Source organism: Micromesistius poutassou (assembly GCF_964030765.1).
Source record: "Micromesistius poutassou genome assembly, chromosome: 5".
Lineage (NCBI taxonomy): Eukaryota > Metazoa > Chordata > Actinopteri > Gadiformes > Gadidae > Micromesistius > Micromesistius poutassou.
Genome location: NC_140275.1, coordinates 21702268 through 21723642, shown reverse-complemented (window position 1 = coordinate 21723642; position 21375 = coordinate 21702268). Strand labels below are relative to the sequence as shown.

The window sequence follows — 21375 nt, the reverse complement described above, 5'->3', positions numbered from 1 at the left end:
CAACCCATATTTAATACCTGTGAGCTAGATATGATAGAAGACTATCATATTGATGAGGTTTGAGACAAAATGATGAACATATGGTAGCCATTATTGCATGTTCTCATTTGATCCAACTCATTCATTCTATCTTTCAAGTTTCAAGTTTCAAGTTTTATTTATCATGTACTCATAAATCATAATTTATCAATATTGAAGATTGTTGTGCTCAAATGTCCGTTCAACTTATTTCAACGAATTAGTTAAGGATGTTAAGGATGGAGAAAAAGGGTAGAAAAAAAGTGCAAAAATGTGACATGTGAGCAGGTTGAGATTAGGCCTCTTGCTTACTGGCCTATAGCCAGACTATAGACATAGGGGTTGGACTTGGAACCCAGGACCTTTTGGTGTTTCAAGATAGTTTTTTTAGGATTGTTTCCCAGTTTCACTGGGAGTTAAGAATAACACAAAAACAGATCCCTTGATTACAAAAAGTACAGACATTTATTGAGGTTACATACATACGATTTTAGCTGATATATTGCTTTGAATGACATTGGATTATTGCAGCCAAAGTGGCTAGCGATTAAATGTTCCTCCAAAGACAGGTAGGTGCGGATCAGTTTCTGTATGTCGTCAGACGTTTCTCCTCCTCATTACATTGGCTCCCTGTCTTCTAGGCTCATCTCTGATTGGCCTTTGGAATGTTGCGTGGGCGGATCTTGAGAGAGAGTTCCCATAGTGCCTCTTCAGCCAAATGGTCGCTGAAGTCATTGAAGAACGACGAAATCTCACTGTTGGGCTGCAGGGAGTAACAGCTGGAGAAAGATTCAGAAAGGGCAGTTAGAAATGGTGGAGAAATAACAGTAGAAGATAGAGATAAGAGATAACTAGTAAACTAGTTACTTATATTGTGACAATATAAGTAACATGACACTCCATATATAAACCTCTACACAAAGCCACAGATAACACTACCTCTACCCGTAATACTAATATATTTTATTAAAAAATACAATATCAAAATAGTTCCACTCATTTACATTTGTTGGAAGCTCCTCAGAGTGTCCAGGATGTTGAACTGCTGCCATCGTTTGGAGAAGTTGACCATGGACCCCTGTGACGTCATCAGCTGGTCAGGATTCCCCAGGTGGACAAACGTCAGGTCCTGCAGGATCAGACCCCTGGAGGCAAACAGGTGAGGGAGATAGGTGAGACACTGAGCACGGTGTGTGTGTGTGTGTGTGTGTGTGTGTGTGTGTGTGTGTGTGTGTGTGTGTGTGTGTGTGTGTGTGTGTGTGTGTGTGTACAGTGCTCCAGGATGCCATGTACTACAGCTACTGATGAACTAGACGGAGAGATGGAAAGAGAGACGGACAGGGAGACAGACAGGGAGACAGATAGGGAGACTGTTTACACACACATGCACGCACGCACACACGCACACGCACACACACGCACACACACACGCACACACACACACACACACACACACACACACACACACACACACACACACACACACACACACACACACACACGAGTGTCTAAAGGAACAAGGTACAGGTAAGTAATACTGATATTAATATAGTACAGGTAGGATTTATAGGTGGGCTATACATAGGTAGGTCAAAAGCTTGTACATGCACGTGTGGTTTATTCAGGTAGGGCATACATAGGTAGACTACATACATGTATTACTTAGACCTACAGGTACGGTATTTATACAGGTAGAACTCAAAAGGTAAGCTATGTATACAGGCAGGTTATATACAGGTAGAGTAAAGTCATACTCACAACAAGAAATACAGGTAGGGTATAAGTAGTACTTACAGGTAGTGTATACAGGTAAGGTATTAGTAGTACTTACAGGTAGAGTATATAAAGTATTAGTAGTACTAACGGGTAGAGTATATAAGGTATTAGTAGTACTTACAGGTAGAGTATATAAGGTGTTAGTAGTACTTACAGGTAGGGTATATAAGGTATTAGTAGTACTTACAGGTAGGGTATATAAGGTGTTAGTAGTACTTACAGGTAGGGTATATAAGGTATTAGTAGTACTTACAGATAGGGTATATAAGGTATTAGTAGTACTTACAGGTAGGGTATATAAGGTGTTAGTAGTACTTACAGGTAGGGTATACATGGTGGTTCAACCTCAGACAGAGCTGTTCTGTAGGTTCTGAAGGATGATGAACTGTCAATCAAAGCACTGAACTCTTCTAAGGCCTAGAAAGACACATACACGCACACACAAACACACGTTTACATTCCTGACACTAACTTACTGTGTTTGAGTAAAGTATCGTCCAAACTGCGGCAAAGCCAAACCTCAAAACAATAGGTCTGGGTGATGTAGTGGGTTACATAGTAGTGCTATGGATTCATTTATTGAATCCATAGAATCATCCAAATCACAACTTAAATGCAAAGTTAAAAAAATGTATGGTAAGACTTAAATATAGACTCAGATTGTCCTCAATATGTTCAAAGCATGCCAGTAACCTGTGATTGACCTGTTACAGGCTGTTTTGGGTTACCAGGTTATGTTGACATTCTGGCTAAACCCGACAAAATCTGTTTGTAGTGAGTGGAGACAGATAGGCTGGAACAGCAATAATGCCCTGTCACGCTCACAAAATGTTTGTACCCCAAGTCATTTTAAAATGTTTTTAATTGCGGGAGGTGACCAGCTAAAACAGTTTGGTTTTCCTTGAAAACACACTCAACACAATCACGCACCTCAGCTGTGTGTTTCTGCCAGTCTAGTCTTCGTAGGGGGGCGGAGTCCAGGGCCGACAGGATGGACAGGTAAGAGTTAAAATTATTCAGTTTCCTGAGGTGCTAGAAGACACACACACACACACACACACACACACACACAGATACACACACAGACATAATTAGAACCCTCTTGCTGTTGCAGTCAGTCTACTTGGATATAGTTAAGTGTGTGTCTTAAGTGTTTACCTTCATGACTTTGAGGAACTTCAACACTAGCTTTTCTCGTTCCTGAGCTTTCTCCTGCAAGATGATAACAGAACGCACCCTAAATCACACACACACACACACACACACACACACACACACACACACACGAACACACACACACACACACCACACCACACCACACCACACACACGCATACACAATGAAGTATTAGTATGCATGTTTGATTCTTGAAGTGATAATAACTTTGTTCATGTGGCACTTGCACAAACTGTAAGCAAGGCAATGCAAAAAATCCCGGGCCAGAGAGTTCTGGCCCTGGGCCATGCAGAGAGAGGGTTCACCACCTCCCGTGTGGACACGGACAACTTATCATCACCAACACATGGATGACGCACCAGAAGGAGACGTTGTTGAAGTGTTGGGTGAACTCTGTCAGGTTTGGACTCCTCTCCTCATTCTGCTCCATCGACCACAGCAAGACCTCCGGCAGCTAGACAGGTCACCGACAGAGAGACAGACAGACAGGCAGGCAGGTGAGAAATGGTCCACGAAACTGAAACCCGCGACGGTGTAATAGAATATTATCAAGTGGACAAAGAGTTCAAGTTGAAAGGCAATACCTCTATTTTATAAAAGAGTTTGGAGTCCATGAAGGTCAACTGCTCTGCGACGTCCTGACTCTTGAAATCAAGAAGAGACCCGGGTCTAGAGGAGAGAGGGAGTGAATAAGGGAAGGAGAGAGTGGAAGAGGAGAACAATATAAAGGAGACCAGAAGAGGTCTTATCATATATATATGATAAGATATAACGATATAACCTATCATAGGTTGATAGGTAAATAATGATACATAATTATATTATTACTTTATTTTTATTATTATTATTATTACTTTTTTCTACACTATGACACATTTGTCTATTGTTATCAAGTTATTATTATTAAATGATGAGGGCAGAGGTTACCTGGCAGCCACGCCCCTGGCAGAGAGAGGGCGGAGCCACGACGGAGACTCGATCAGCTGACGCCTCTCCTCCAGTTTTGATAGGATGTTGGAGCGCAGAAGGCGGGCCAAGCCCAGCTCTCCTTTGATCACCAGGCTGAACACCAGGTCCATCAGGAGGAGCTGCAAATCACCATCCAGCTCAATCGAACTGCAGAAACACACACATCCACAGTGTATCACGTACATGCCCGTGTTGTATGGGTGTATTCATGTGTAGGTAGATCTGTGCATGTCTATGAATTGTGTGTGTGTGTGTGTGTGTGTGTGTGTGTGTGTGTGTGTGTGTGTGTGTGTGTGTGTGTGTGTGTGCCTACCAGAGTTCATCCACCACTCTTACTAGCAGTAGGAAGGTGTTCTTACTGACCCCGAGGACCGCAGGTTCAATTCCCTGACACAGGTGTTTGTACGTGTTTCTGGTTAAGGTCAATCCATTTTTAACAATGTCATTTTCTATTCCTCTTAAAGCTCGATATGCCACTGCCGGCTGCCAATTGCGACAAGGATTCAGCCTTGACGTTGAATATCAGGATAAAAGCCTCGACGATGTAAGCATTAGAGCTTTCATATTGAAAGCACTGGAATGCGAGTGCGAGGTTCAGACAATAACAATCCTAAACTAATTAGTTTGTTTTAATAAGCATTAGTTGCAAATAGAAAATGGGAGTGGCGTGAGTGGATATAATGCACAGACTTTAACTTCACGTTCAAATATACTAGTAATCAGCCCACAGGCCGTTAAATTTCGACCTTTTCATATATCAGCAATTTAAAGCAATACATTCATGTACAATCCTACACATAGACCTTTAAAGAGAGAGACAGGGCATCCATATGGAGAGGCACAGTAGACGTGTGCACTGGGTAGGATATCTGAACTGTAGTTTGCTGATGACGTCGTGAGGGCTGATGAAGGTTCTGTAGGTGGAGAGGAAGACCTCACAGTACAGGACCTGCTCTGTACACACACAGTCACACAAAGTAACACACTCATTAACACTTAATGTCTCTCCATGGAGAGATGAAAGCCTATAGATTGTCTGCAGAAGGTCAAAGCTGTTTTGTTTTGCCCGCATCATAAGGTGCTTAAGACACTTTCTTACCGATACTGTCAGTCAGAGTGGCATGGACCAATAGGATGTCTGGAGACGCTGCTTTGACACCTGGCCCCTCCTCTCCCTGAGGCAGAGAGCAGATAGAGGTATATACGTGGCTGTGGCCGGCTTTGCTCTAGGAGCAGTGGGGTATACTACAAACCTCGATTAGTGGGTTAGCGAGGTATGTTGCGCTCAAAGCCTAGGTTAGCTGGGTTTAGTGTCGCTGTATCACCGTGGTGACTTATGCTGTCAACCAAACCTGGTCGGGAGCAGGTGTTCAGCTCAGTCTATCGGGTTAGATCGGCGTGTGCAGCTTCCTAGCCCCTCTTTTTACAATGTCGTCACCATTTATGGGTTTTCCCGTGGACCTCGGAGCCCACATCGTACAGGGGTCTCTCCGGAGACAGAGGGTCTTTCGGGACAGATATGATACCTTGGCATTGCCTGAGAATTATTCTTTATGAGAGATACAGGTTCTCATCAGAGGGTATTCGCTATTTGATCGTCCTCGTTGGACCTTTTGTAAAGGTGAGTAAAATTGATGAACCTAAACGCGTTGAACCTAAAGCAGAAAACCTGGCTCGACTAATCCAATCCTAAGTGAGTGTCGTAGTACCATTTAACTCTGATTGCGAGTTGCGTCTCTGTTGATACAGGTTTTCCCAAGAAAGCCTGGGTATATTCAGCGAGGTTCGTAGTATAACCCACAGGTAAGATGTGTGAGGTCGCCACCTTACCTCTGACTTCATGGTTAGTCTGTCAAGCACTTCCTGTTGGTTAACCAGCAGCAGCTCTTCATTCTCTTCCTGATCTTCACTATCGCTTTGGTCGCACTCCTTCCCCTGCTTGGAACTGAAGCCAAATGTTTAGAGACAATACAACTTCTAGCATATGTTTGTGTGTAGGGATGCACTGATACCAGTATCAGGTATCGGGCCGATACTTCATTAAAATACTCATACTCGTATTCGTTTTTTAATTGCAGATACCACGCACTGATACCACTGTCAGTAATCTGAATCTGATCAAGACTATTTCTGATTCCCGGGAAAGGTTATGATGGGAAATAAAATAAAATAAAAAGCGCAATGTGTGCACGTCTATTGTTGTCATACGGTAATGTTGATCGAGGCGAAACTCGAGCCCTGGGAAAAGAACGACACAAAAACGAAACAGCGAAACGCTGATCTGTGTCCCTCTCGGGAGCGGGTCCGTGGACTCCAGCCACGCCGGACACACACAGTCGCTGCGGTTTCTCACTGTCCATGGTTCTGAAGTCTGTCACTGCTGTGTGCGCGCTGTCATGATACAGTGCGCACAGCATTACATGAAATGTTGTGCGCGCTGACCATTTTCCCAAATAAACCTTAACATACACAAAACAGTGGCAGAGGCGGCCAGAATAAAACCAGTTGGCACGGCGGCCTATACGTTTTTAAATAACTTGCCCTTTGATGATCGCATTACTTGAAAACAAAGTCCATCCTCCTGTCCTTTTGGATGAAGTGGTTGATGGCGACTGATCCTTTGCTTTTAATTTAATTTACTTTTGCTCCTTGGTTGATCCCGTCATCCACGGGTATCGCGTATAGTTGGTGGAGTTGAATGCCTACATCAAACTGGTCGCATGCGGAGATAAGTTGTCCTACCTAACTTCAACGTCTAGGGGGAGATAATGAGCCGAAACTCTGAGATTCTGCCAAACGCTCGTGTGTGAAAGTTGGCTGCGGAAAGACATAACGGAACAGTAGGCTAAGTCATGTCGGCGATTTTGGCGTATTTTAAGATAAAGGATGACGACAGGAGTAAGGCAGAGTGTAAGATCTGTAGTGCTACGGTGTCCAGGGGCGGAAAGGAAAGTACTTTTTTTGTCTTTGAAGGCTTTTTGGTTTAAACCAGAAAGCTCTGTTTATTTTTGGCTTGGAATAGCCTTCTGTTCATTTTGTATAGCCTTACTAAAGGCTTGACATAATCTTCAGAGGAGAAAATAAAATCTGCCTTCAAATTAATTGCACATCTTTCATAGAGACCAAATCTAGAAAATATCGGCATCGGTACTCGGTATCGGCAAGTACACAAATAAAAGTATCGGTATCGAATCGGTTTGTAAAAAAGTGGTATTGGTGCATCCCTACTTGTGTGTGTGTGTGTTTGTGCACGGGCATGCATGCATATGTTTCATATGTGGGTGTGTGTCTGTGTGCTTGCATGTGCATGCATTTGCTTATTTGTGTGTGTATACGTATGGATCTTACCTGTCTTCAGTGTCGTCGTTGTCTTCTTGATCGTTCAGAGAAGAATCCTGATGATGCCGACCAAAACAACAACAACAACAACGACAAGGACAAGGACAAGGACAAGCACATGATTTAGTCTCCCTGACAGACTGTGGCCCTTCTGGGTGTTAAAGAGACGCGCTGAGGATCAAAGGCTTTAAGGACAAGGAGGCGAGCAGAGACACTCACCAGCACTCTGCTCTGGGGGCAGGATGACAGAGAACTAGGGGGCGGACAAGCAGAGGGGAGGGAGGGCTGTAGGCGAGGAGGGGAGACAGAAGCCTGAGAGGTCTGCAGGAAGAGGAAGAGGAGGAGGAGGAAGACGAAGGGCATACGTGGGTTAGCAGCAGTTATATAAGTTTGATAAAGGCTATGCTAATCACTCTAGGAACTGACACGGAACAATAGCGTGCGGAGACCGGTCTTTGGACCGGCTTTGAGCCTCAGAGTAGGCCGAGTTGACACAATGTATGTTCACAAAGGGGTCGCTATTTACCTTGAGGGGAGGGGGGCTATTTTGAGATTAGCTAAGCCAACCTGCTACAATGAAAGGCTGACGGGCCTATGTGTCATGTGTTGGATACTGGCTTTAGCCAATGGTCCGTGGGGGGCGTGTTGCCCCCTCCCCAGGTGGGTACCTCCAGTCCATTCATGGGGTGGGGAGGTGGGGAGGAATGCCAGGTAGAGCTTTGTTGCCATGACGCCACAGAGCGCAGCGCAGCACTTGCGCTCCTTTTCAAAGTGTACTCATGTCGACCTAGGGACTTTTTAGGGGATAGCTTTTGTGAATATTTGAACGATTTGAACATGTGCTCCCGGAGTGTGGCTCTGGCAGTGCACGTGCTCGAGGTAGTGCACGTGCTCGTGGTAGTGCACGTGCTCGTGGGAGTGCACGTGCTCGTGCTAGTGCACGTGCTCGTGGGAGTGCACGTGCTCCGACAGCGCAGGGCTCCAGTGGACCCTGCAGTGGAAGCTAATCAGTATTCCGGGGGTCATCCGACCCGTCCTCACCAGCTGTTTCCTCTTCGGGGGCAGAGCGGGAGCAGGGACCCTCGCCGCGGCCTGGAGGTCGACGCGCACATCGCCATGCCGGCTGGGCTGCCGCGGCGTGTCGTGGTGCGGGTGCCCGGGGGGGTCCGGGGGCGCTGTGTCCGGGCAGGGGGGGTCCAGGTGTGTGTGGGTGAGCTGGTAGGCCGTCACCAGCTCCTGCTGCCTGCTGTTGTAGCGGTGGCCGAGGTCGGCCGGCCGCTGGTAGAACAGCATGTCTGCTGCCGGAGCTCTGTAGGACTCCAGGTACTTCAGGTACTGGTGGACTGGAGACAGACAGGGAGACAGACAGGGAGACAGACAGGGAGACAGACAGGGAGACAGACAGGGAGACAGTCAGGGAGTCAGACAGGGAGACAGACAGGGAGACAGACAGGGAGACAGACAGGAAGACAGACAGGGAGACAGACAGGGAGACAGACAGGGAGACAGTCAGAGAGACAGACAGGGAGACAGACAGGGAGACAGACAGGGAGTCAGACAGGGAGACAGACAGGGAGTCAGTCAGAGAGTCAGACAGGGAGACAGACAGGGAGACAGACAGGGAGTCAGTCAGAGAGTCAATCAGAGAGTCAGACAGGGAGACAGACAGAGAGTCAGACAGGGAGACAGACAGGGAGACAGACAGGGAGACAGACAGGGAGTCAGTCAGAGAGACAGACAGGGAGACAGACAGGGAGTCAGTCAGAGAGACAGACAGGGAGACAGACAGGGAGACAGACAGGGAGACAGACAGGGAGACAGACAGAGAGACAGACAGGGAGACAGACAGGGAGACAGACAGGGAGACAGACAGAGAGTCAGTCAGAGAGACAGACAGGGAGACAGACAGGGAGACAGACAGGGAGACAGACAGGGAGTCAGTCAGAGAGTCAGACAGGGAGACAGACAGGGAGACAGACAGGGAGACAGACAGGGAGACAGACAGAGAGACAGACAGGGAGACAGACAGGGAGACAGACAGGGAGACAGACAGGAAGACAGACAGGGAGACAGACAGAGAGTCAGACAGGGAGACAGACAGGGAGACAGACAGGGAGACAGACAGGGAGACAGACAGAGAGTCAGACAGGGAGACAGACAGAGAGTCAGACAGGGAGACAGACAGGGAGACAGACAGAGAGTCAGACAGGGAGACAGACAGAGAGTCAGACAGGGAGACAGACAGGAAGACAGACAGAGAGTCAGACAGGGAGTCAGACAGGGAGACAGACAGAGAGTCAGACAGGAAGACAGACAGGAAGACAGACAGAGAGTCAGACAGGGAGACAGACAGGAAGACAGACAGGGAGACAGACAGGGAGTCAGTCAGAGAGTCAGACAGGGAGACAGACAGGGAGACAGACAGGGAGACAATCAGACAGTCAGACAGGGAGACAGACAGGAAGACAGACAGGGAGACAGACAGAGAGTCAGACAGGGAGACAGACAGGGAGACAGACAGAGAGTCAATCAGAGAGTCAGACAGGGAGACAGACAGGGAGTCAATCAGAGAGTCAGACAGGGAGACAGACAGGGAGACAGACAGGGAGACAGACAGGGAGACAGACGGAGTCAGGCACATGGGTAAACCATTCATAGGGGTAATCTTTGATTTATATTTAATATAGATTATGGACCTTCCCACATTTCAGTTATAGCTCTTAGTTATAAATAATATATATTTATATATATATATTATAATATAATAATATATTTGTTGTGAATGTCCAACCCGGGATTAATCAACCGTCAAGAAGGTGCACTGTCTATAAATACACTACAAAATAGCCACTACATCGATATTGTACATAGTTGGTACATATTCAACAACACTATAAACACTATAAAGTGATGTGGTGTGAATGGACACGATGCAATCAGCCTGCCTTCATTGAGAATATGTTACCAAGTCCAATCTAAAATACAAACAAATGCAAAAGTGCAATCATATTGTGGTTAAAGTATTTCCAACCCAAATGATTGGTTAATAAGAGAAGGGTCTGATGTGTACTCACTATGGCGCTTCTTATCGGGCAGGGGGGGCGGGGTCCCACTGGGGGAGAGGAGGGAGGGGGGGCAGTGCTGAACTCCACTTAAATCTACAGTGAGGGCCGCAGAGGGACCTTCAGCACCTGGGAGCACAGCAAGGAGAGAGGAGAGACCGCTAGGAGGATAACAAGGAGAGAGGAGAGACCGCTAGGAGGAGAACGACAAGGATAGAGGAGAGACCACTAGGAGGAGAACAAGGAGAGAGGAGAGACCGCTAGGAGGAGAACAAGGAGAGAGGAGAGACCGCTAGGAGGAGAACGACAAGGAGAGAGGAGAGACCACTAGGAGGAGAACAAGGAGAGAGGAGAGACCGCTAGGAGGAGAACGACAAGGATAGAGGAGAGACCACTAGGAGGAGAACGACAAGGATAGAGGAGAGACCACTAGGAGGAGAACAAGGAGAGAGGAGAGACCGCTAGGAGGAGAACGACAAGGATAGAGGAGAGACCACTAGGAGGAGAACAAGGAGAGAGGAGAGACCACTAGGAGGAGAACAAGGAGAGAGGAGAGACCGCTAGGAGGAGAACGACAAGGATAGAGGAGAGACCACTAGGAGGAGAACAAGGGGAGAGGAGAGTAGGAGGAGATCCAGACAAGGAGTGTTAGAAGGTGTAGGAGGGTTCTGGGTACCTGAGCTGCTACGACGTGTCTTCTGAGGCAGGGCTGGTGGGAGGGGAAGAGGAGGAAAGGAGGAAGTGGGAGGAGGCACCGTGTCGGCCATGGACACGGAGTCATAGTCTGTATCTACAGAAGCAAAACAGAAAGGCCGAATGTAAGGGAGTGTGTGAGGGCTGACTTAGAGAAGACAATAAAACATAGGGACAAAAAACATAGATACAGATATAAAGCATAGCCCCACAACCAACCCCCACTCTAACAACATACTGTACATGACATGAACAACACGTGTCAATCAATAGAAGTAGACGTATACATCCAAGACACATACATCCAAGAAGTTCCCTTAAACTACGAATTAAAAAACCATGCACAACTTGTTTAACAAGTAAAAAAAAAATAAAACATGCACAACTTGATAAACAAGTAATGATGACTAAGTGAGACAAGGAGATAGAGCTGACTGCATCACACAAGCTCTTCCACTCAGACAGAGCCCTGGACTGATAGGCCAGCCACCTTCAGTGGAGGTTCTAGCTTCAGAGACGGGATGCCGAGTTTGCTGATACAGAGGGTTCAGTTTCAAACAGGAAGTGGCAGTGACACCAGTTTCTGTTTTTTTGGCCAGCAGCTACGAACCAGGATATGTTTGAGTGTCCTCATATACATCCATTGTGTGTGTGTGTGTGTGTCAGTGCGTGTGTGTCTTCTGATTATACTTCAATGGTGTGTGTGTGTGTGTGTGTTTGTTTGTGAGTCTTCATTTAATGTATTGTTATTGCTAAACATTTAGTAAAGCACCATATACTGTTCCCAGTGTCTCAAACCTGTAGTAGGCTGTGGTTATCCTGGTAGCTACTGGTGTGCACCATACAGGGGGGGGGGGTTAGATTGAGCTTGTTTCAGAGAGGAAGTGGCAGTGTGACTGGTTCCTGTTTCTTGTCAGCAGCAGAGAAATAGGATATGTTGTTGGTGTTTGTGTCTGTGTGTGTGTGTGTGTGTGTGTGTGTGTGTGTGTGTGTGTGTGTGTGTGTGTGTGGTTGCGAGGCTGAATGATATTATTACCTTGGGTTTGAGGGAAGTGTGTGTTTAGCGTTTCCACCCACACACTGGGTTTAGTCAGCTTGAGACACTCTTCATATACCTAGAACGCACACACACAGACACACACAAACAAACACAATCCATTGGCATTGCTAAGAAAATTAATCAACGAGAGTGTGTACATGTTATACATATTTGTCAGACTTCCTGTGGTGTGTCACATAGTATGCCGTTGCGTGTATCATATATATTATACGTTATGATGCGGTGTATAGACGACTGTGAAGATGTCTTCTCTGGTGTGTGTGTGTGTGTGTGTGTGTGATGTGTTTTAGTGTATAGTGTATGTGTTGACCTCCTTGTTGGGCTCTGACTCCCGTCTCATTGGTGCTACGATGGCCACTTTGGAGTGGGTGGGGCCTGGTATTGAGTGGCGTTTCTTAGGCGGGAGGGCAGGTGCGCTGGGGGGGAAGGACACACAGATGAGTTCATACTGCATATCACATGTTATTGTGTTATAGACATAAGCAAAGCCTTATAAATTAAAATGGGAAAGTTTCATAACTGTTTTAACTGGAGACTTTTTCACTTGCTCTAAATAGGACTTGAGGTGATTTTAGACGCAAAGTTCCCAAATGTTATTTTTTTTGGACTTTGTGCTCCACAGGTGAGCTGTTTATCACCTGTCTGCTGCCGTGCATGGGAATGGTTTGGGGGGTTTAGGAGGAGCGGACTCCTCCGTGGGAGGCGTGGGCTCCGGGTTTTGACTGTGCTCTGGAGGAACGTGCTGGTCTTCACTCTCATCGTGGCCCATGGCCTGCAGGGATTGGTCAGAATCACGGCGGTCCCGGTTCTTCTGGTCTATGGGGGACAGCGGTTGGATGGGGGACGAAGGGGAGGGGCCGTCTTGTCTCTCTGCAGCCAGTCGTACCAGCTCCTGAGACACACACACACACACACACACACACACACACACACACACAGGGCTAAGTCATACTTGCTCCCTAATAACATGTATCTGTAGGGTTAACTCCTACCTGCTCCCTGACAACATGTATCTGTAGGGCTAACTCATACCCTAATAGCATGTATCTGTAGGACTAACTCATACCCTAATAACATGTATCTGTAGGGTTAACTCCTACCTGCTCCCTGACAACATGTAACTGTAGGGCTAACTCATACCCTAATAGCATGTATCTGTAGGACTAACTCAGACCTGCTCCTGAATGACATGCATCTCTAGGCCAGGTTCAAACTAGCTTATACTAATATCTGTAGGTTGTGGAACATAGTATTTGCCAATAGTCTTTCTGAAGAGAAGCTTAATGGTGGGGTTTATAAAAGTGTTTTGACTGGAAAAATAATAATAATAAAAAAAAAAAGATCTTCAATAGAATGGGTGACAATGACTTGAAAGGTTAGTACTAGCATTGGACGACGGTAAATCAGTCAATTCATTCATCATTCAACTGAGCTCTCCTCTCCTGAAGGTCACTCAGCCCAACACGTGCGTCATGCCTGCTCTCCCCACCTCACCCTGAATCCCTAGTCACCGTGTTCATCCCACGGTCAGCGTCACAGTCCTGTCTGCCGGTGACCCAGTGAGAGAGCCGGGCCCCAGCTCTTTACCTTGACCCCATCCAACACGGCCCTCGTCACCACGACGACGGTTGCTATGGCCTCCTTCTCTTCCTGGACTATGCCCTGGAGCATCAGCTGGTCTGCCCAGTGGATGAGCTCAGCCAGGGAGGAGTAGAGGCCGGAGAGACAGGAGGTCACCGTCTTACTGGAGACGGCAGGAGGACCGGAGGAGAGAGGAGGGGGAACGCGTCGTTTGACGGAGACGGATCGTGAAGTTGTGAATGGTTTCAATGACGGAGCAAATAGTGTCCGTCAAAAATGTGTATTAAACCGTCTGTGTTGTTCATTTATTTGAGTAGATTTTTTGTGCGTAGATATTTTCTTCTAGATATTTTTTATTTTATATTATATATATTATATTTTAAAAAAATAGATGGAGGACAAAGTATAAATAGTGAGATTATAAGACAAATAGGAATAAGAAACTAATAAGAATTCAGTGGTATCTAAGTGTAGTGTCCGGTACTTACTGCTTGCGGTGGCACCTGACTTTTCAGGAATTATCAGGAAAAAATAATAGTAATAATAATAATGCAGTTATTATGGACAATAAGCAGCGTCTCGTCCTGGGGTTGTGCTGTGGGGGGGCTCACCTGTTGTGTATGTGTGGCTCCAGTTGGACCAGGTTGTGGACCGTCTCCAGCACCTGTCCGGCCGAGCCGGACAGCAGGCTGTTCATCACCGGCTGGTCGCCGCTCAGCTTATCCAGCAGATTCTTAAAGTATCGCAGCGCACTGAGCACCGCCCGCTCTTGCTCTGCTAACACACACACAGACTGGACACGCACGCACAAACACACGCACGCACGCACAAACGCACACACACACACACGCACGCACGCACGCACGCACACACGCACGCACGCACGCACGCACGCACAAACACACGCACGCACAAACACACACACACGCACACACACACACACACACGCACACACACACAAAGACGTACACACACACACACACACACACACACAGACGCAGAAACACACACACAATTTATAGACACAACACATGCACAATCACAGCATACACACAAACACACACACACAAAGACATGCACACACACACACACACACACACACACACACACACACACACACACACACACACACAATTTATAGACATGCACAGAGAAATAAACAAACAAACACATTTTAGTGTCTATGTGTTAATGAGCTGGCATGTTTTGAAGTGTGTCTGCTGTGTGTGTGTGTGTGTGTGTGTGTGTGTGTGTGTGTGTGCGTGTGTGTGTGTGTGCGTGCGTGTGTGTGTGCGTGCGTGCGCGTGCGTGCGTGCGTGCGTGTGTGTGTGTGTGTGCGTGTGTACCTTGCGTTGCAGCGGAGGTGTGGCAGTGAGGTCCAGATCGTGGGGCTTAGTGGCGGACGCTTGAGACGGTGTCCGTTTGATTTTCTCGACTGAGCGTTTGATCCTGGGTGGGTGGAGCTTGTCTTTGAGTCTCATCGTGAGGGAAGCCAGCTGAGACCGCTGGGAGTCTGGGGGTAGAAGGGGGGGCGGTGTACACAAGTCAGATGGGAAATACAGAGAAAGACAAAGAGATTGTTCCTCCTTTGACATTAAAAGATTTAACATTTTCGGAAAGGGACTTGAACAATCACACACGCTGACTGAGCGGCGGTCCGAGAAGCGTCCCGGTGAACAGAAAGGCAGACAGCCAGACAGGCAGACACCAGGATAAACAGTAACCATGCTAACGTAGACAGGAAACGCTTACCGGTCTTATTCTCCAACCTCCCCGACATATTCGCTCATACGCACACGTTGCCTTTACCGGAGGAAGGTCAAACCAGCCTCGCTTTGTCTCCACTTCCCTTGGTCTTCAGACGTTTCTTCCACGGGCACACATCTCCGTGTCTATTTCTCTATCGCACTGGCCGCTGCTGCGCGTTTCCTCCGTTCCGCTTTCCTGTCTGTGTAGATGATGCTGCTGCTCATAACGATCATGATGATGAGCGGAGGTTGAGACGGAGGTAAATACCCACAGTCGGTCTGCAGCGCCCCCTGGTGGCCTCTTTAGGCCTCTAACGTTTCAACCGTGGATTTAGAACACGTTCCATGCTACGCGCATACAAAATATAATGAATATACTATTTCTAATAGTAATAATAACGATAATAATAATAGTAAAAATGATTATAAAAATTATAATATAATATATAATGTATGTTTGTCTAATTATCGTCCTTTTACTGTTACTGAACCTTTTCTTCACTATGGTGAGGGGCGCATTGTCACTACCTGGAGCTTGCACTTAAACGGAGCCTGGGTCTGTTGAAGGTGGCATTGCTGTCTTTAGGCTGTGATAGCCATAGGATAGGATAGGTACATTGTATTTTATTTATTTACTTATTTTTCTTTTCTTTTCACCTTTGGTTGGTAGTTTGGTAGCCAGCGTGCTTGTAAGGTTGGTTTGGACAGGGGCCTCTGAATATGTGTTTTCCTTGGATTTTGGCACAAGGGATTATAACATCTGATCCTGTGTATTAATGAAATGGTCAAACTTACCAAGCTTGAAATGTATATATTATCCCACCAACATCAGCTTTACATCAATTCTTCATATATTAAAGAGAGTGAGTGAGTGAGTGAGAGAGAGAGAGAGATAGAGATAGACACTTTTTGAATAAACTTTTATTCAGGTCAAATCATCTTTGCTGCATTCAGTACACTACAATACACAACATGGTTGCAAGAGTTCACATTTACTGATACAGATTTTACACTCACATACATACTACTATACATATTTTAGAGTAGAGCTCTCTTTGCAGATATGTATATATATATATATATATACACATATATATATATATATATATATTTAAATAGATTTATATATTTGATATTATATGCTCCAGGCACACGCACACACACACACACACACACACACACACACGCACAGACACACACACGTGTGCACACACACAGGGTGCTTTCCGAGTAAAGGTGATGAATGGGCGTTATACCGTGTCACATATGAGGCCGCTTCTGAGCTATGTTCAACAAGCATTTTGCAACATGTTTTTTTTCTCCATGTTTGACCGCAACTTCAGCTCAATGATGACAAATAAAACAATCAATGACACACTACGACTACACATCAATCATTTGAAACGCCATTAGTGAGCTATTGGTCACTGTTTACATCAACACCATCTAGTACATAACACAGGCACAAACACCACACTTTAATTCGTCTTATATGCTAATGAGCGCCACATTTTGTCATCAACCAGGCAGGAAGGAGGAGGTACCTGTCACCGGGGGGGGGGGGCGGGGCGGAGAGTGCAAACACAGACTTGTTGAACGTGGGTCAGGGCCCCTGCAACTAACACTACAGCTAAAGAAGCACTACATTTACAACACACACACCTAGGGCTCCATGACATGATATGGTGTAGGACTAAAGACATGTAGAGAGAGACACCGTTCAGTGTCTTAGATCAGCTTTGAGCACCTCATCCAAACCGGTAACTGTTTGTACAGTATAAAGCCAAAGTACAGAGACCATTTCAATTATGTTGCATGTGAAACGCGTACAAAGCCTAACACCCCAACCCCCCCTAAAACAAACACATTTGGGCAAATGTTTTGATTTTGAGAGCGCCTTTGATTCACCCATGTGTACGTGTTGATCATTATTGTCCGGGATATTTATATGAGCTGTGATGTCTAGATTCATAATTCACACATTGAGGGTACATTACAGCCAGAGCCCAACAGGCCTGTGCTTTATATTGAAGTGTGTGCAGCAGACGAGGAGGCTTTGGGTCGTAGTGGCTCCCTGCTGTGTGGAGCCGAGGGAGTCTCTTAGCATGAAGCTCAGCATCACGTGGCCTGTAACGGCCAATACCACACCATATATCCAGAAGTAGATCAATAAATAAATAAATAGATCAATAAATAGATAAATAGATTCATAAATAAATAAATAAAAGCTTTGACAAGTACATTTTAAAAGCCAGTACAGCAATATGTAAACACCTTAATTAGGAAATAAATCTTAAATACATTTTGCACATCTTAACTTTTTTTAAATGAACTTTCAGTCAATTTACAGTGTAAAAAATGGCCACCCATATAAAAACAAAAGATCTATAGAGAAAGGCAGTAGATGAACAGACAGTACTAGATGAACAGATTGCCGGGTGGACAGAGAGATGTCAGAGTGGAGCGGTATCACAGGGCTACATCTGATTTCATATCCATCGGCTGGACAGGAAACTGGAAAGTGGAGTCCGGTGTAACAGCACCTTCTGGGTGTGGGGTCGGCTCTAGTGTGGATGTGCCTCTGCGTGAACCAGATGTATCTCCTCTTATTAACTGGTTGACACACCTGGCTCACACTGGCCTAAATCAACCAATAAGAGCCCAACAACAGCAACAGGAAACAACACATGGCTCAGAGAAAGAGAGTTTGTGTGTGTGTGTGTGTGTGTGTGTGTGTGTGTGTGTGTGTGTGTGTGTGTGTGTGTGTGTGTGTGTGTGTGTGTGTGTGGGGGGGGGGGGGTTGTGGGTTTGTGTGTGCGTGTGAATTAGCTTATCTGTCCTTATATTTGTGCAGCTGTGAACCTATGTGTATATAACCTTGTATATTTGTGTGTGTGTGCACAGGCGTGTATGTGTGTGTATGCAGATATGTTTGTGTGTGTGTGTGTGTGTGTGTGTGTGTGTGTGTGGGTGTGTGTGTGTGTGGGGGGGTGTGGTTTAACCCTCAACAGAGGACTGGGGGCTCTCTCCGTGCGCAGGGCTACCCTTGCTCGGCCGACTGAGGAACAGACAGGAGAGAGAAGGTAAAAATCAACAGAAAACAAGAGCCATACAGCAGGTGGGTTTAACAGGGTCACACCTCGCTATCGTTGTAAAACTGTTGTCGTTGGAAGTATATTGTACTTAATACGGGCAGTTGGCATTTCTGTTGGCAGAAAGCTGCACTGTAGAGAGCAGGGCGTGGAGAGGATAATAGGATAGTATAGAGCTAGAGCAGGACAGCATAGAGCTAGAGCAGGACAGCATAGAGCTAGAGCAGGACAGCATAGAGCTAGAGGAGGACAGCATAGAGCTAGAGCAGGACAGCATAGAGCTAGAGAAGGACAGCATAGATCTAGAGCAGGACAGCATAGATCTAGAGCAGGACAGCGTTAGAGAGGAGCAGGGAGGAGCAGAACGGAGGGAGTGAGGTGGTTCAACATGGCTTTCAGGGTGTGTTGTTCATGGGAGGTTTGTGTGGAGATACAGCAGCAGGCTGCGCTGTGTCAGTAATACAATATACAAGTAATACAAAAGACCATGAGAGGACAGAAACACTGTCAATAGGTTGGGTATCAGTGGGTTTGATCAACATACAGAGGTTCATATAGGTTCATCTAACCCACCAGAACAGCCAAGCTACTTTGCCAACGAGACATAAGACAGGAGGGGGGGGGGGGGGGGGGGGTGCTATGGTAGAGGAAGACATGTTTTAACTGACCTCAGTTGTTTACTACTACTAACTGTGTACTACAACTGATTAACTAGTCCAATGAGACCGTAAGAAGCTGCTTGCATCTGATGCCAATAGTGTGTGTGTGTGTGTGTGTGTGTGTGTGTGTGTGTGTGTGTGTGTGTGTGTGTGTGTGTGTGTGTGTGTGTGTGTGTGTGTGTGTTTGGACTACAGAGAGGATTCAGAGCTGGGTCTGGAGGCTCGAGATGGAGATGCGAAAGCCCTTCGACTGGAGAGATATGAACACACACACACACACACACACACACACACACACACACACACACACACACACACACACACACACACACATATACAGACGGGGACACACACACACACACACACACACGCACAAATACAGACAAAAAAAAACATACACACACGACACAGAAAAACACAGAGAGACAGAGATGATACAGTCAGTAACAGATAACGAGAAACAAATAGCTTACAATCTGCTCACACCTTACTTAAGCTCAAAGGTACCTGCTAAATGACTGGTATAGCTATGATGGTTAACTGCTAACCAACAGGTATAGGACCTCATGGTTAACTGCTATGATCTCATGGTTAACTCTAACCAACAGGTATATCTATTATTAGTGGGTCCAAAACTGACAAATGCAAGTTAATGTATTTTATTCTTGTATTTCTGCCTCAAATTAAGACATATTCCCGAAAAAATATGTATCTTCTGATGAACAGAATAGTCTGTAGTTAGTTAATGTTACGTAGCTTATCTTAAACTATTTGACTTTCTCAATCAGTGATGAGTTTATTTTTGTTATCCGCAGAGATGGGAGCTAATCTAAATACAGCAAATAATTGCATTCTGCTGCAATTTAGGAGCTCTGTTGAGTTACAACATCTCCTGCTTTGTTTAAAGTCATTCATATGTTGTTAATTATTCCACAGTAGATTACACTCATTTACCAGACCCTCATCTGCAGATCCTGTGCACTACTCTAGTTATCATGGGGATAACTAAAACAAAGCAACCAGGTGGCAAGCGATTCCTGCGTAATAATACATTATACATCTCTATGGACACACATGTAAAACACTTGATTCATAAACATGGAAATGGTTCATGTAGACAGATAATTATGGATACATGAAGTAATACATATATGTTTCCCCCCAATCTATTATGCTAGGCAAGCATTCATTGTAGCAATATTATCAAGTTATTACACTTAACAGTAACCTAGTGTCCTGTCACAGTTTAATCCCACAAGGAAATACTGTGTCAGAAGCAATGTAACAACGTAACAACAATTTAATAAACATGTCATAATGTTAAGGAACAGCAGGTAGATACATAGTGTGGTTAGGGGTTAGGGTGAGGGGTTAGGGTAAGGGTAAGGGTTAGGGTTAGGGTATGTTTAGGGTTAGGGTTAGGGTGAGGGTTAGGGGTTAGGGTTAGGGTGGGTTTAAGGTTAGGGTGAGGATGAGGGTTAGGGTTAAGGTTTGGGGTTAGGGTTAGGGTGGGTTTAAGGTTAGGGTGAAGATGAGGGTTAGGGTTAAGGTTTGGGGTTAGGGTGGGTTTAAGGTTAGGGTGAGGATGAGGGTTAGGGGTTAGGGTTAGGGTGGGTTTAGTGATACGCTGTTACATAACATTATTCCATTTTACTTGATACAACTTTGCTTTCCCATAATATTAATAGTGACACCAAACTAATACCTATGGTTGGATGTTTCAAGGTAAGCCTCTGTAATTAATTTAGTCCATTTGGTTGGATTGAGTTAATGTTCATATTTGGTGATCTTAAAATAGCTAGCCTGCTAACAAACCACCATGTTCACCATGAAGCTCCATCCTATTTTTACAATGACACACAAATTAATTCCCCACTGCTATCCCTAGCTAAAGACATGGGTAGAGAGAGTTAGACAGAGAGACAGAGAGACAGAGAGAGAGAGAGAGAGGGACAGAGGGACGAATTAAAACATAATTTTGGAAAAATATATATTTTTTGTTAGTTAATGTTGATGATGAATTCTACAACTCATTATGTACCCAGGAGAAGGGAAGACACTGATTGGGCAAAGAGACACACGGAGATGATGACAGACAGTGATGATGTCACAGACGTCTGACGTACCATTAGTGAAATCCTCACTGGTCACTGATAGAGATTCTGAAAGAATAACCGTATTTGGTCAATGTGGAATAAATGG

General features: G+C 45.6%; 2 protein-coding genes across 4 annotated transcripts in view; both read right to left on the bottom strand.

Moving 5' to 3' along the window:
* Positions 1 to 474: 474 nt before the first annotated feature.
* Positions 475 to 15587, bottom strand: LOC311343035 (rap guanine nucleotide exchange factor 1-like). 2 transcript variants are annotated; one of them, XM_084467891.1, is made up of 24 exons: positions 15427 to 15587; positions 15021 to 15187; positions 14286 to 14467; positions 13681 to 13837; positions 12732 to 12985; positions 12404 to 12509; positions 12070 to 12148; positions 11017 to 11130; positions 10353 to 10469; positions 8320 to 8621; positions 7498 to 7599; positions 7288 to 7334; positions 5770 to 5884; positions 5039 to 5114; positions 4809 to 4893; positions 4253 to 4345; positions 3898 to 4086; positions 3555 to 3639; positions 3330 to 3424; positions 2953 to 3031; positions 2725 to 2826; positions 2114 to 2211; positions 1023 to 1163; positions 475 to 797 (listed from the first exon to the last, which is right to left on the bottom strand). In XM_084467891.1, the coding sequence occupies exons 1-24, from the start codon at positions 15452 to 15454 to the stop codon at positions 662 to 664; spliced, it is 2949 nt and encodes a 982-aa protein (XP_084324017.1). In that variant the 5' UTR covers positions 15455 to 15587; the 3' UTR covers positions 475 to 661. The 2 variants fall into 2 exon arrangements, with proteins under 2 accessions (XP_084324017.1, XP_084324018.1); XM_084467892.1 differs by lacking the exon at positions 7498 to 7599.
* Positions 15588 to 18419: 2832 nt separating this feature from the next.
* LOC311343550 (dynamin-1-like) overlaps positions 18420 to 21375 on the bottom strand; it is a gene marked incomplete at both ends in the record, with an annotated part of 21416 nt that continues 18460 nt past the window's right edge. For both annotated transcript variants that reach the window (XM_084468424.1, XM_084468425.1), the window contains one exon: positions 18420 to 18480. In XM_084468424.1, coding sequence (XP_084324550.1) covers positions 18420 to 18480 — 61 coding nt within the window. The remainder of the gene's footprint in view (positions 18481 to 21375) is intronic.

What these genes read in the sequence shown, in the direction of transcription:
- LOC311343035 (XM_084467891.1), bottom strand. Translation starts at nt 15,454, where the DNA reads ATGTCGGGGAGGTTGGAGAATAAGACCG. An exon ending in CACCTCCGCTGCAACGCAAG is followed by an intron (nt 14,468 to 15,020) that starts GTACACACGCAC and finishes GTGCGTGTCCAG; the next exon opens with TCTGTGTGTGTGTTAGCAGA. An exon ending in TTCAACAACGTCTCCTTCTG is followed by an intron (nt 3,032 to 3,329) that starts GTGCGTCATCCA and finishes TGTGTGATTTAG; the next exon opens with GGTGCGTTCTGTTATCATCT.